Source organism: Delphinapterus leucas, chromosome 4 (assembly GCF_059928025.1).
Source record: "Delphinapterus leucas isolate spDelLeu-1000000601 "Yukka" chromosome 4, BTC_Dleu_Yukka2, whole genome shotgun sequence".
Classification (NCBI taxonomy): domain Eukaryota; kingdom Metazoa; phylum Chordata; class Mammalia; order Artiodactyla; family Monodontidae; genus Delphinapterus; species Delphinapterus leucas.
The window spans coordinates 32,164,159-32,178,612 of NC_143132.1; the positions used below are offsets into that span (position 1 = coordinate 32,164,159).

The 14,454-nt window shown below is 35.8% G+C and overlaps 1 protein-coding gene across 1 annotated transcript in view; it reads right to left on the reverse strand.

Moving 5' to 3' along the window:
- ROBO1 (roundabout guidance receptor 1) overlaps positions 1–14,454 on the reverse strand; it is a 390,378-nt gene that overhangs the window by 100,203 nt on the left and 275,721 nt on the right. The window contains exons 4-6 of the mRNA XM_022579460.3: positions 12,582–12,702; positions 12,092–12,230; positions 9,911–10,038 (exon numbers count right to left, since the gene is read on the reverse strand). Coding sequence (XP_022435168.1) covers positions 9,911–10,038; positions 12,092–12,230; positions 12,582–12,702 — 388 coding nt within the window. The remainder of the gene's footprint in view (positions 1–9,910; positions 10,039–12,091; positions 12,231–12,581; positions 12,703–14,454) is intronic.

Here is a 14,454-nt window from a genome sequence, read left to right on the forward strand (position 1 = left end):
AGAGCTCAGCTGGCAATACTGACTCTTTAAAAGTCTTCAATCACACATTGTCTTTTGGGTTTTCTTTCTATAATAACTAATCTTTTTTTTATTCTCATTAGCTCCTCAAATCTTCAGTTAAATTTTTAAAATCATTATTTTAACTACAAAACAAGCAACAACAAAAACACAAAACCCACAACAAATCCTATAAGGGAGGCATTCTGAATAAGACTCTTGAGTTCAACATTGAGTGTAGCAATACATACATATAGGAGGTGGTAAATTTATATATGACACTGTGTGTGCGTGTGTGTGTGTGTGGTGTGTGTGTGTGTGTGTATCCCAATCCCTGAAGCACTGTTTACTCTAGTACCGCTGACTTTACTGGGCCTTTGTGGATTGCTGCCATGTGTGATGAAGAATCATTCCCCAAAGAACCAGTCTGCCATATCTTGTCAGAGTGTGGCAGACATGTTCACACACATATCAAGGTTCTTAAAGTCATCCAGTAAAGCTTTGGGGGCCTTAGAATATGTGTTTCATCAAAACGTTGAACTCACAGTCCTTTTTTTTTTAATCTGAAACACTTTATTTACCATTTCATAATAGTGAATTCACAGTTCTTAACGAAAATCTTGGATTATAGTAAACCTGACTTGAACCTGCAAAAGGGCCATCTGACACTATTAGTTTTGGCTTTGACTCAAATAACCATGTTATTGGTCAGAAACAATGTACTATTATACTGCCAGCTTTTCTGAAATCAGCAATTTAAGCACACTGTTCCAACAAATGATTTAAATGAAGTCTACATCAAAGAAAGGAAATTCAGAACTGAAGGGTCCAGTTTTTTCTCTCATTACTTCTTTTCTGTCTAGATATTATACCAGCTCTAAAAAGTCAGATGACTCTTACCCTCTATCAGATCTCATATGCTGATAGAAAGCTTTAGCCTGGTGAAGCCTGTTTATGGGAATTACAAATTTACAAAACAGGCTTTCTTTCCCCCAGAGTTTGTTTTTGAATGCAAGTTTATTAAAGTTTATCCCTCACTACTGGCAATAAAATCCACAGTAAGCTACATTGTTTAATTTTCACTTAAATTTTAATTTTACATTCTGAAATAATTATATAGCGGTCCATAAAAAAAAAAAAGCCATGCACATGACATGTTGCAGTGTTCTGTTGCAGAAATTAACATGTGGTTTGGTAAACTTCAAAGTTGCTATTTCACATCTTAGAAAATGTTCAATGCACAAATGCACATTTCTTTTAATGGACTATGCCTTCTGATTAATTTTCAAGACTATTAAAGTTTTAAATTATATGGAAGTTATTACTGGGGACAATCTAGCCACATTATTTTTATCTCTAGTTTCAACTGGTCCAATATATGGATTATATTTATGGAAGGTGCAGTGAAGGGATTCAATATTATTCATTTTATCAGGAAATTTAGCAGCATTGAACATATAAAGGGGGATAATAATTATGTTTAAAGATCAAAGGGAATCATGTTAATTATGGATCTGTTTAATAAAAAAAACTATTTTGGTCTCAAATGCATATCAAATACACACAATTAATAAAGACAAAAAAGTATTTTTACCTAATGTAGATTTTTTTGTGTTATACCTAACTTTTTTTCTGTTTCTTGAAGCAATTAGAATAAAAATTGACATTTTTTTAAACCACAATTACAGAAACCTTGATAGTCATTGTTTATTGAAAAGCATTTATTGTGTGTCTATATAAAGTATAATGGGAGATGCATACATGACTCAGACTTTAATCTTTTTATACAGCCAGTGATAAGCAGCTAAGAGCACTAAAGCTACATAAAGTCCTGATATATACACATATAAAGACACATGACTGAAATGACTCCTTCTCTTCTTCTGCCTTCTTCATATCACCTTTATTGCTTCTCCTTTTGCTGAGCATTTAAATGCTTCACACAATGTGCTAAGCATTTCATATATATTAGCTCATTTAATCTCCACAAAATCCTATGAGGGAGACATATTTACTCCCCTTTACGGAGGAGAAAACTGAGAATCAGAGATTTAACATCTTGTACATTCAGTTTTTGAATCCATGTGTGTCTATCAGAAAAGACTGTTAGTTCTACCCTACAGAACATTTCCTAAAGCAGCAGCAAAAAAAAAATATTGAGGACTGATTTTTTTTTTTTTTTTTTTTCGGTACGCCGGCCTCTCACTGTTGTGGCCTCTCCTGCTGCGGAGCACAGGCTCCGGACGCGCAGGCTCAGCGGCCATGGCTCACGGGCCCAGCCGCTCCGTGGCATGTGGGATCTTCCCGGACCGGGGCACGAACCCGTGTCCCCTGCATCGGCAGGTGGACTCTCAACCACTGCGCCACCAGGGAAGCCCCTGAGGGCTGATTTTGACAGACCTCAATATCAAGGAATCACAGAAAATTATAATTGCAGAAAAGCAAAACAATTACCAAATTCTACATTAAGCAGCAACTAAAAATTTCACATCTCTATGGTCAACGTAAATATTACTGAGACTCTAATGGGTTTTTAGTTGTTTTGAAAGAACAGATGAGAAAAATAATCATAACAGCCATCATTTTGCATAAGCATTTCATAATCCACAAACCACTTTTATGAGAATATACTTTGTTAATTATCTTTTTAAAACTTTTCTATCATCTTTGACGTTTATAGTCCATGTACATTCATTTTTTTCAACAGATGAGTATACTAAAACTCAGAGAAGTTAAGTGACTTGCCCAGGATACCACAGCTGGTATATATCAGAACAGCCCTTGATTCGCTCAGACAGAAAATGTTACATGAGCACCAAGGATGCTCCTAAGACTGCAATAAGCAACGAGACTAAGAAGGTGAAGTACATAAAGTGTGTCTGTAAGGAACTCACAGTCAAATGGGGCAGATATTGAAATGCAATAAGGGTGGCAACAGCATGCAACGGGTCCATGAATGTGCATCCCTAACCTGACACTGGGGTAAGGACTGCCTGCAAAGCTTCCTGCAAGATGCCTGCCTAAGCTGGATCCAAGGATAGGAGTAATTAGCAAGTAGAAGATGGGTCAGTGGGGGCAGAGCATCTTAGACCAAAGGACTAACATAAAGAAAAGCCCAGACGGAAGCTCCATGGTGGTATTTACATGAAAAAATATGTAAACAATACAGTGTTACTACCCTGAAGGGAGTAGCACGAGGGGACTAAGTAGCCAGGCAGAGCAGCATTTAAGTACTTTGAGCCTTATCTGGAGAGATGGGAAGCATGACAATGTTTCATGAATGGAACTAATACAATTCGATTTGTATTTTAGGTCAATGTACCTGTTGTATGAAGGATGGATTCTATGGGACAAGATGGAGGCAAGGAAACTGGTTAGATGTTAAGTTTCACTGCACAAGAGATAATAAAGCAGTGACAAGAAGATAAGACAGGTGTTGAGAGTTGAGAAATATTTAAAAGGCAAAATAAATAGGATTTTAAGGTGACTGACATTCGAGAAATGGAAGAGTAAAGCATGACCCCACCAGCACCCAAGCTGCCTACTAGTGTGTATTTGCAGGTTGCATTGCCATCAACTGAAATGAAGAATACGGAAGAATTCAGCTTCTTATGCCTCGTCTGCTCCTGTTTTCACTGCATCACTACTATTTCCTGTGAATTAATACTCACACACTGGGTTAGGAGAATCTTAAAAGCTTAGCCAAACCTCTGACAGTTGCTTCTTGTTTTACTGGAAATCATAACTATTGATCAATTCCTAGTTCATTGGGATATTAACTAGGGGTCAATTATAAACTATAGTGCCCAAGATATTTCAGCATTTTTTTTTTCTTTTCCTTTTTCTTTTTTTTTTTTTCTTCTTATTTTCTTTGGCATGCAGTTCACCAGCAGCAAGGAGAGAAGCTCTAGGAAACATTCCATTAGTAGCAGTTAAGTCAGCCAAAGGACTGCACTGGTCTTTTTTTTCTGCCTTGTGTCTCTCCGGTCTCACATCAATCTCAGACTTCAAGTTTCAGCCTTCCAGAGGCTGTCAGTGGCTAACCAATCCTAACGGGGAAGTGCTCTGTTCCTTCACTGCAGAGTAGGCATAATACTTATGGGAAGCATCAGACAAAATAATAGTTCTTCAGAACAGAATAGAATGCACGTCTTTTTGATGATCCATTTGAACATTCCTATTGTATGCCAAGAATACATTAAGGAGATATCAACATCATTCATGATACCATATTTTAGAACTAAAAAAAAAAAAACAAAAAAAATAGGTGATGAAATTGAGAGAATGGAGTAATTTCACATCAAGGGAAGAAAAATGGATAAGCGCCTATGAGAAAAGAGCTGGGATGTCACAGAAATCCCAATTGTCTGGTAACAGAGCATCACCTGGTTTAGAGATGTTTGGCATCTGCCTTTTCTTTTAACAGAGCTGTTGCTGAAAGGGCAGAAAAGCAACTGTTTTTTGAGCTTCAAAGAATAACTGGTCCCTGGGAGAGGCCTGTGGAGGAGTGCAGTGGGGTGTGAACTAAACGTCCAGTTTCCTGTGTCTAACTGGCTCAGCACTTAGGGCTAAAGGGAAATGGGAAGACTAAATGTCTTTTAGTGCCTATTGTAAGAAAGACAGACAAAAATGGGATTAGATTTTCTTAATGGTTCAAGTCAGCACAGATAAAATGAGATTGCTTGGGAAATGGCTGGTACATGGAAGTTTGTTTTCAGTTCGGTTTCCTGTGACAGACATAGCGATGGGAACACGATCACTCTGGTGATAGAGAGTCACAAATTTACTTTGTCAATGAAATTGTGACAGTAATAAGAGCTGCTTTATCTGTGAAGTTGCAAAGAGAGTGGAAAGATTAATAATACCATCGAGTTTGCCTTGTTCAAGCAGTGAGTATCACTGAACCAAAGAATTGTAAGAAATCTCAGAGGTGGAGGACAAACTTGGAAATGGGAGAAATTTGGAGTTTAAACTCTGTGTGGCTTTATCTTCTATCTTTCTTTCAGAAGAGCACACCTCATAAATGGAATTATTTAAAAAGCTACAGACATGATTGTCATCATAAATAATTACTAATTTTATAGGTTTTGCTATTAATAGAATGATAAAGTTATTTTTCTGCCTTTATTTTTCTTTTAAGTGTTTTGAGGCTGCATCCACCATGCTTTTCTTTAAAGGCTACCTTCAACAAAGAAAAAAAAAAAGTACCCACTGTTTAAATTACTATGAATTGGTTCAAAAATGAAAGCAAGCAGGAAAATTTATGTTGGCTATCATGTGATTACAAGAAGAACCTCAAGGCCCACCTGGCAAGCATCTAATAAAGACCTAATGGGTTTAGATTAAGATAGTAAAATAATGTAAAACAAACCTGCAACCATTCTCGGAGCACCAAGCCGAGGCATAAATTTTAGCAGTTTCAATAGCACACTGTTTAAAAAATCTGGCAGGGTGCCTCACTGCATCTATTTTGTTCAACTTAGACTTTACATTTTATAGGTATGTCACAACCTATAAAATGGTTATAAATACTACAGTATATATCTTTTTCCTTAAACGATGGGGCCATTATGCAATATGAAACACTAGTTCAGAAGATAATTCATTCCTACTGTGACAGCTAGCAATCCTAATACTTGTCGAATTGAGACATTAAAATGCAACTATCACAACGTAATCAATCAAAATTGAGATGAAATTTCTTTAAAAAGATGCCTGAATTTGTTTGTGTATTACAGGTTTACAAAGAGAATTCTTGAGGAGGTGCATAGACATTATTACAGTATGGAGGGAAAATGAGGCAGACAAACATCAGGCGTAAATGTAACAACACTGATGGTTTACATTTATAGGTAATAAAGTTTTGATTATTCCAGAAAATGACAGAATATCAAGTTCAGGTTAACTGAATTTTCTGGTTAACTGGGAGCTAAACAGAAACACTTCTCTGTTGTGATCATTCCAAACAGCATTACTTCACCATTTTTTATTGGTCATGTAATGGACATTAATTATTTTTCAATAGGTCAAATTACTGCAGAGTCTCTGAGTCTCTGCTGAACGTTTTTTCATAACGATAACACTCCATTGCTCATAAAATGTAATCGGTTTTTGAATCATTTCTATTCCCAAGTGGTCGTAATTTTCATTAAATTATCTAGTTATTTTGCAAAACCTCAACATTAAGTCCAGCACTAGTTTTGATGGCACTAACAAGACTTAACACATTTAGTTTAAAAGCCAATAAAGTTTTTTTTAATAAAAAGGTAATGCTTTATATTTGAGAAGAGTTTTAATAACTTGTTACATAATAAATTATCATGATTATATTACTACTTCAGGTTTCTCATTTACAATAGCAAAGGAAGACCTACCTGTCTAGAATTATCTGAACATTACTACTTTTCTTATGAAATAACCAATAATTATTAAAATTAAGTGATAAAGCTATCACTAATAATAACGCTTATATGACTACAACACTCCTTATTTATAAAACACTCTGTAACAGACAATATGTTAAGCTTTAAATATATATAATTTAATTTAATCCTTATAAAAATGCTGTGAGGTTGGTATTACTGTACCCATTTTACACATGGGCAACTGAGACTCATGTAATCTAAATAACCTTTTCTAGGCCACACAGTTGGTAAATGACAGAAATAGGATTCAACTACATTTTGTCTGACTCCAATGTCTATACTCTTCGCTACACAATTCTCTGTAACACACTTCATCCAGCCCTGGTAATTCCCAAACTCTAGAGCAATTTTTTTTTTTTTCGGTACGCAGGCCTCCCACTGTTGTGGCCTCTCCTGTTGCGGAGCACAGGCTCCGGACGCGCAGGCTCAGCGGCCATGGCTCACGGGCCCAGCCGCTCCGCGGCATGTGGGATCCTCCTGGACCGGGGCGCGAATCCCTGTCCCCTGCATCGGCAGGCGGCCTCTCAACCACTGCGCCACCAGGGAAGCCCTAGAGCAATTTTTTAAAGCCCTTTATTCTTTCTGTTAGCTCAACAGGTAACTCCTCATTCCAGAGACTGATGAACTTGCTTGAAAACAAAAATAAAAACAAATTTCTGTGCTCTAACCCAGATCTACTAAATCAGGTTCTCCAGGGGCATGCTTGATAATCTGTATATTTAACAAGCTTCAGATAAGTTTAGATATACACGTTCAGATAACATCAGATAACAAACTCCATCTAAGTTTAGGAAACTCTGTCCAGCCCCAGGTTTTACTCTGTTCCTTTCAAACACAGACCACCAGGCAGCCATCAGAGATGATTATCTATTCAGATCTGATCCAACGTAACCTATTGTTAGCACTCAGGATCAAAGTCACCAGAAATGCTTGAATTTCCCCTGTGACGTACTGTATTGTGATATCTCTACCACTCAAGCAGAAGGTTGGAATTCAAATGCATATTTCAAATTGTAACAAGTATTTATTACATAAAGTGCCTACTAGATGCCCAGTACCATACTATAAGGACTGTGAAAAATACACAAGTATTAAAACCAAAGAAATCATGAGTTGAGAATGGAATACTTGAGGAAATACATACAGACAGAGTCTCTAAAACAGCAGAATCAGGATTTCAAAAATATATATATATATCAAAAAAAAGGAAGTAATTCTCAAATGAGGGTTAATTTTTAAATGTTAGAACTAATCATATCTGTACTGGGGGTGAAAATCAAACGCTCACCCTTATTTAAGACAGTTTTTTTCCCCGAACTGCTACTGGAACACAGGGCTCTGTTGTCCAACATCAATTCTCAAAATTAAATATTTATTGCATGAAGAGTGAGGAAAAGGAAGATTATTTTTAAGCCCATACTGACTCCAATAGTGCCTCAAAAATGAACCACAAATGAAATACAGAAATCAAAAACAACTATGCTACTGAATTTCTAATAATTGTTTCCTGCTATCAAATGTATTCATTTCTGATTAGTTTCCTTTGTAGTAACTAATATTTTTCTATATTCAATCTCAAAGGAAAAAAATACATAACTTCTCAAGTTTCCTTTGAAAAGTTTCCTTTGTTTTTTTTCTTAGTTAAGTTTTGCTGTTGGGAATCATGTTACTTTCTTTGACATACTGTGTATATTATTCTAGCATGTTAAAGGTATTTTCACAGTGATGTTAATATGCATATTTTATTTTAATAGTTGAATAAAATAATAACTTCTCAACAATACACAGATCTTTCATAAGTTTATAGAAAACCCAATGCAGTTGAAATAAGAACTTCTAAATTCCTTAAGTAGTTTCTGGATTTGATCATTCGTACCCAGTTTTCACTGAAATCCAGGCTTAGGAGCAAGAATTCCATATGGAAAACTTAAGGCTGAATTAACTTTGGAATTGAGTATAAAATTGCAGGAAGAAACTCTATTTTGATTTCAATGTCTACTGTAGACACAGCAGAATGGCTATTATTTATAAAAGCATCATCTCTCTGACTAATATAATAGACAGTCAGCCTCCCTGTCACAATTGCCTGGAGATAGACACACCTTTTCATGTCTTGGATTCATCCTGGGCTACTTTCACTCCCTCCGGAGGGCTTCTGAACTTGAACTTGACATCTCTTAAATTTATGCTTTCTCTAAATGTAAAGGGGTTTTCTTTTCTTACAGTTTTAGCCTTATGTGGAGTTCAAGTCTAACTCAGATTAAAGAGAAGTAGTCTAGGCCTTAGAAATTCAATGTTTGTTCTTGATCTTTTCTTTTTTTTTCTTTTGTTTTTATGAGGTTGAGCTAAAAACCCCAAAGGGGGACATAATGGCTTTAGAGACAGGAAGGAAATATTCTTTATTCCTTTTTTCTACTGTAAAAAGCCCACAAGGCTCTTTTGTAGAAAGCCCACAGTAGAAGCTCTCCTTCAAAAGCCACCTTTTTCTTCGTAATAGCCTTAGAGGAGACAGTGCTCAGAAAAGATGACAGAGCAAGTGTTGCTAATGTCATACTCAGAAACAAGCTAAGTGGTTTATGGTCAAAATCCCTGTTTATATACGTGTCAAAATACGGAATTTTTTTCACCAACAAAATGCTCTTTAAAGGTCACTGTCTCTCAAATTCCACAATAAACAATTTGTCCCTAAAAAGGAAAAACATGAGAGAAAGTTCTCAGATGATACATAGTAAGAAATAATCAGTATGACATCATGGAAAAAGGGGAAAAGGGATAATGAGAATGAAACACATATGAAATTATGGAGACAAAGGAGGTGACAGAACCATTTCTGCATATCAGTTTAAGATGTGACTTTGACATTCAAAAGCTTGTAGCCAAAGAATATGGCACCCATTTTGGCTCACACATCACACCAAATAATAAATCTTCATCAAAATTAGCAAAGTACAAATGCAATTAATTCACTCAACAAATATTTATTGAATGTCTGTTAAGTCACAGGCACGGTGTGCACAGAAAAAGACTGCAAAAGTCCCTACTCTATGGATGCATCTTACATTCTAGTGGGAAACAGAATCTTTTCACTTTTTTGTTCTGAACTGTACAGACCCTTGAAAGTGCATGACCTGAAGGAATGGTAGACGTATTTTCATTGAAAGATCAAGTTTTCGCGGCAGTAGCTGTCATTTAATTAAAGCTCTGTGTTTGAAGACCCAGAGATTAAAGCACACTCCCCTCCTCTACTTGACGGAGAAAATGCTCTCATAATTTAGAAAACTTAGTTCAATTTCCTGTAACAGACACTTACAGAGCTCCCATAGGCAAAACAATAATTTCCTTTAAATATGTTTGGAATAATGTATATATATACAGCACTATTTAAAGTCTATATTTTATATAGACTACTCCAATATGTAATATTTTCAAATATCAACATTGTATCTCATATAATAAATCAACCACAAAAAATGTTCCCCAAACCTTACCTTGGACAGTCAGAGTAGCGGAGGCTTCAGCTTTTCCAACCATATTTTCCGCAACACAAGTATATGACCCCGTGTCACCAGCCATCACCTTCCGAATTTTCAAGGTATGATCATCTCTGATTTCATATCTAGTGACATAACAAAAGAAAGCACAGTTAAGTGACTTTCTACTTGAAAGAATCCATCATTACAAATATGTATTTAGGTATCAAATCACAGCCAACATTCTCGAGAATTTAAAGCAGAAGGTAAATAATGCAGCATTCTTCTAAGTAAGCATGTGCATAGAAAAGAGCACTTCTTTTATATTCGTGTGGGCAAAAATATTAAAACTACTTTTTAACAGAATATTTTTAGGCAAAGTTGACGCTTATTTGTTTATTTCCTCAAGCTCCTGTACTCATACTAAAATTTAAGTGACCATTAAACACATTTTTATTATATGTCAGACTTTAAGCATTTTGTAGGTTCTATCTTTTAAAATTCTTATAACACCTTATGAAGTATTATGCTCATCTCCATTTGGTAGATGAGAAAATTGAGGCATAGGAAGGTAAGGTAGCTTGGCTTTGGTCTTCAGCTATTTTAATGGCAGAGTTAATATTTAAACCCAGAGAGTCTTATTCTGGAATTCCCTTGCCTTGCCTCATCTTGCCTTTTCTTAAATGTTGGGTGTCCCTTGAAATTTCACCTCAGTCCTCTTTTTACTCTATATGATATCCCTGAGTTATACTACCTACACTAGTTTATATACTGATCGACCACACAAACATTTGCTGCCCCTATTTCACTTAAGCTCCAAATTCATAATCCTGACTAATAATTAGACATCATACCTCCAGAGACACTTAATATTTAATACGTTAGATAAAACATTTTTTTCTTATCCTATCACATAAAACAACTCCTTCTCCTAACACAACCTACCTATCTTCCTTCACCAGCTCCCTATATATAACAAATCATTCAATTCATCAATTGGGTCTCAGAGCTTTCTCTCCATGATGGACCCCTAGCCTATTTCCATCTCATCTCCCGGTTCAGGCGATTCACATCTCTTATCTGGACAACAACAATGGTGACCCAGACAACGGCATCCCCCCAACCCCTTGCCACATTAATGTGATACCCATAATGCTAAAAAAATTATTTCCTCTAAAAAGCAATTCTGTTCATAGTTATCCCTCTTGGCTTATCAATGTGCATGCCGTATGATTCAGAATTCTTTAGTCGATACAAAGTCCTGTAAATCCGGCCTCACTATCTCCAGCCTGGTTTCCCATAACTTCTTGCCACATGCGCTGTGTACCGCCATGCTAAATTTCCACCACTCAAAACAGTCTTAGATATGTGTCTATGTTGTGATGTCTCTTTTCCTGGAATACTCTTCTCCTCTTTCTTGCTTATCAAATTGATACATATTTTTCAAGACATTGCTTCTATGTCACTTTCCTTTGAGAACTCTCTCCTGATTTTCTGCTCCCATGGGTCTACCTTTATGCAGCAAAAGGGTTTGTTACGTTACTCTGTATCTATCCATACATGACTCCTTTGGTGAGTTCCTTGACAGCAGAAACTATACCTAAACACTTGCTGTGACCCCCAAACCTAGCAGGGGCTCAAGGTATGTCTGCTGAATGAAGGGACACACTAGAGAAGACAGCCTAAAGACAGTGCCTGAAAGTTTCATTTCATTACCTCATTCCCTAAGGCTGCGAGTGTATCTCTGCTTCTAGCCAATTTAAGGATTTGATAGATATCAAGAAACTCTGACCTCTTCTACCATTCCCTGGTGATGTTGTAGCTAAGGAAAAGGGAGTTTGCTTTTTAATTGGTTTGTAGTCACATCTTTAGTGCTGTACCTCCCTTCCCTACCTATTCCCATATAAGACATTGGTATTAACTGTAGTCTGGTTGGACAAAGAGAAAACTGTTTAAGGAATGTCACATCTTCCAAGGGTTCCCTGGGCAGGCTGGGGTCATGAGCTTACAGTTATCTGTACACTCTCAAAGAAAGCATGGCAACCTTCTGATTCTAATTATCTCCGTTACTATGTCTGGCCCAAGGAGATCAAGGAGTCTAGAGTAGACCATTCTAATGGCTTATATGTGAAAAGTGGTCTGATGAGAACTGTAGAAATTCCAAGTGGATGAATCCCATCATTAAATTCTGATCCATACCTGGATTTGGGCAGTTCCCCATCATCTTTCCTCCATCGTACTGTGGGCACAGGGTCGCCTCGGGCCTCACATTTAAATTCTGCACTGTCATCCACAGTGACTGCCAAGTTACTAGGTCTCTTCACAAATGAAGGTCTCTCTAAAATTAGAAAAAGTCATCTCAAAAAAAAAAAAATACAGATGAACAAACTAAAAGCCATTTTAGATGTTCCGTAAGAGCAGATTTATAATTTAAAATATTATTTAGAAAATTATTCCACCGAGTTCCCTACTTCTCCTCCCGAGGTGTAGTGTTTCCTTCGAATTGTCTTCCTATGTCTTGGCTACTTTATCTCAGGCTGCTTTACTGATTTCTTCTGTCTTTTTTCCAGCCCCAAAAATATTGGTTTACCTTCTAGAAAAGGTCATTTCTTTCTCCCTTGTATAAAGATACTAAATAATAATAAGAGATAAGCTTTACAATGAGCAGATCAGATAAAATTGCACTTACCTAAAACAGTTAGCTCTGCTACTTCACTCTCACGTTCCCCAACCATGTTGGTACCAACACAAACGTATTTGCCAGCATCACTTTTGCGGGTGTAAGTAATCATGAGTTTTCCTCCTCGTATCTTAAAAAAAAGTTTCACGTGACTATCATTAAAATTGCTATAGTAATTTTTACATGACAGAGGTCTTCATAAGTGAAGTCAACTTTCTAAGCATGCAAAGAAAGACGGATTATATCAAAAAGCTGATGTGTAGTATTTACTCTATAGGTAATAACTTTAAACAGAATTTATTCCAAAGGTACAATATAAAAGAGGCAAAACATTTTTACTTACCTACATTTCTTGTAAAGTAATTATATTCTATATAACTAGAAATTTGTTTTTCCAAACCAGCCAAGTTCCTTCATATTATTTAATTAAATGAAAACCAAAAACATTGTGTGAACGATTTGGTTAGCAAGTGGAAAAAAGAAAAAGGAAATTTTTTTTTAACTGCAGTATAATTGATTTACAATGTTGTATTAATTTCTGCTATACAGCAAAGTGATTCAGTTATTCATATATATATATATATATATATACACATCCTTTATCTTCTTTTCAGTATGGTTTATCACAGGATATTGAATGTAGTTCCCTTTGCTATACAGTAGGACCTTGTTGTTTAGGAAATTCTTAATACCATATGACTATAATTAACATGTAAATACATATTAGCTATACGTAATTGCAAGGAAGCATATTCTAGTATTACAAGATGTGGAAATTAAAATGTCTCTAATTACTTAATTTGCCAGAGTTGCTTTAAGCAAATATATCTTAATTTCCAAAATATTACAGAACCTAACCTGTCCTAAAAAACGTAAGTGTCTCTGCTGTCCAAACAGTTTCTTGGGGACTTAGGAGGCAGAGACCGAACAGATACTAATAAATCATCTGGAAAGTCATTCGGGTACACTCTTGAACACTTAATTATTTGAAGAAGGATTAATTACAAATGTAAGCAGACTTCCAGTACAATATGTAGGCCAAAGCTAATCATGAATTAAGATTGGGATGCGGAAATTGAACTATCTTTACTTAATTTAATATGCTTTTGGTGGGGAGTAGAGTTCAATTACCCCTGAATAACTATAATGCTCTGAATCTTAGAAAGGTTTTGTCAGGGATAACTTCCAGAATGTTTATTCATGGAGGTTTTGACCTCACAGTTATTTTGTGCAGTATACAGATTAAACAAAGGAGGAAAGAAAAAATACAGAAAGTAAGGAAGGAACCATTCAAATAGAATTTTTTTTTCATCCTAGACTGGGAGTTTGTTGAAACTACTACTTTATTAAAGTGGGGTCACAGTGTTTTGGAATGCCTAAATTGCTTTATTTCAATCCAGACATCCAAACTAGATATTGCGACCAAGTCTTTATGTGTTAGGACAAACCAAGTATTAATAGAGCAGTTTTAATTTTTGTGCCTTTAGAACTTGACATTTTTCAGTCCTTTTATTTAAAAAATGACCATGATTCTCTAGGTGTCATTATAAAAATCATCCAGGGACTTTTCTCTGCATTGTTCATGATTCTATCCCTCATGCTTAGAAAAATGTCTGCATATAGTAGTCACTCGAAAGATTTTTAATGAATGCAAACTGCTTTTGTAGATAAAATTAGTCTATTATCCACTGAAGCATTTTCATAAAGGTTTATAGCAGCTACAAGATATATTAATGATAGATTTATTGTTTTCATATATACTTACCTGTTTTCAAACAGAATAAATAAAAAGAACAAATAAATGTCACATGAAAAGAAAAAAACCTTCCAAAAGTTTACTGTCAATACTTTATGAGCATTTTTCTTTTGTACCTCCCTCTCT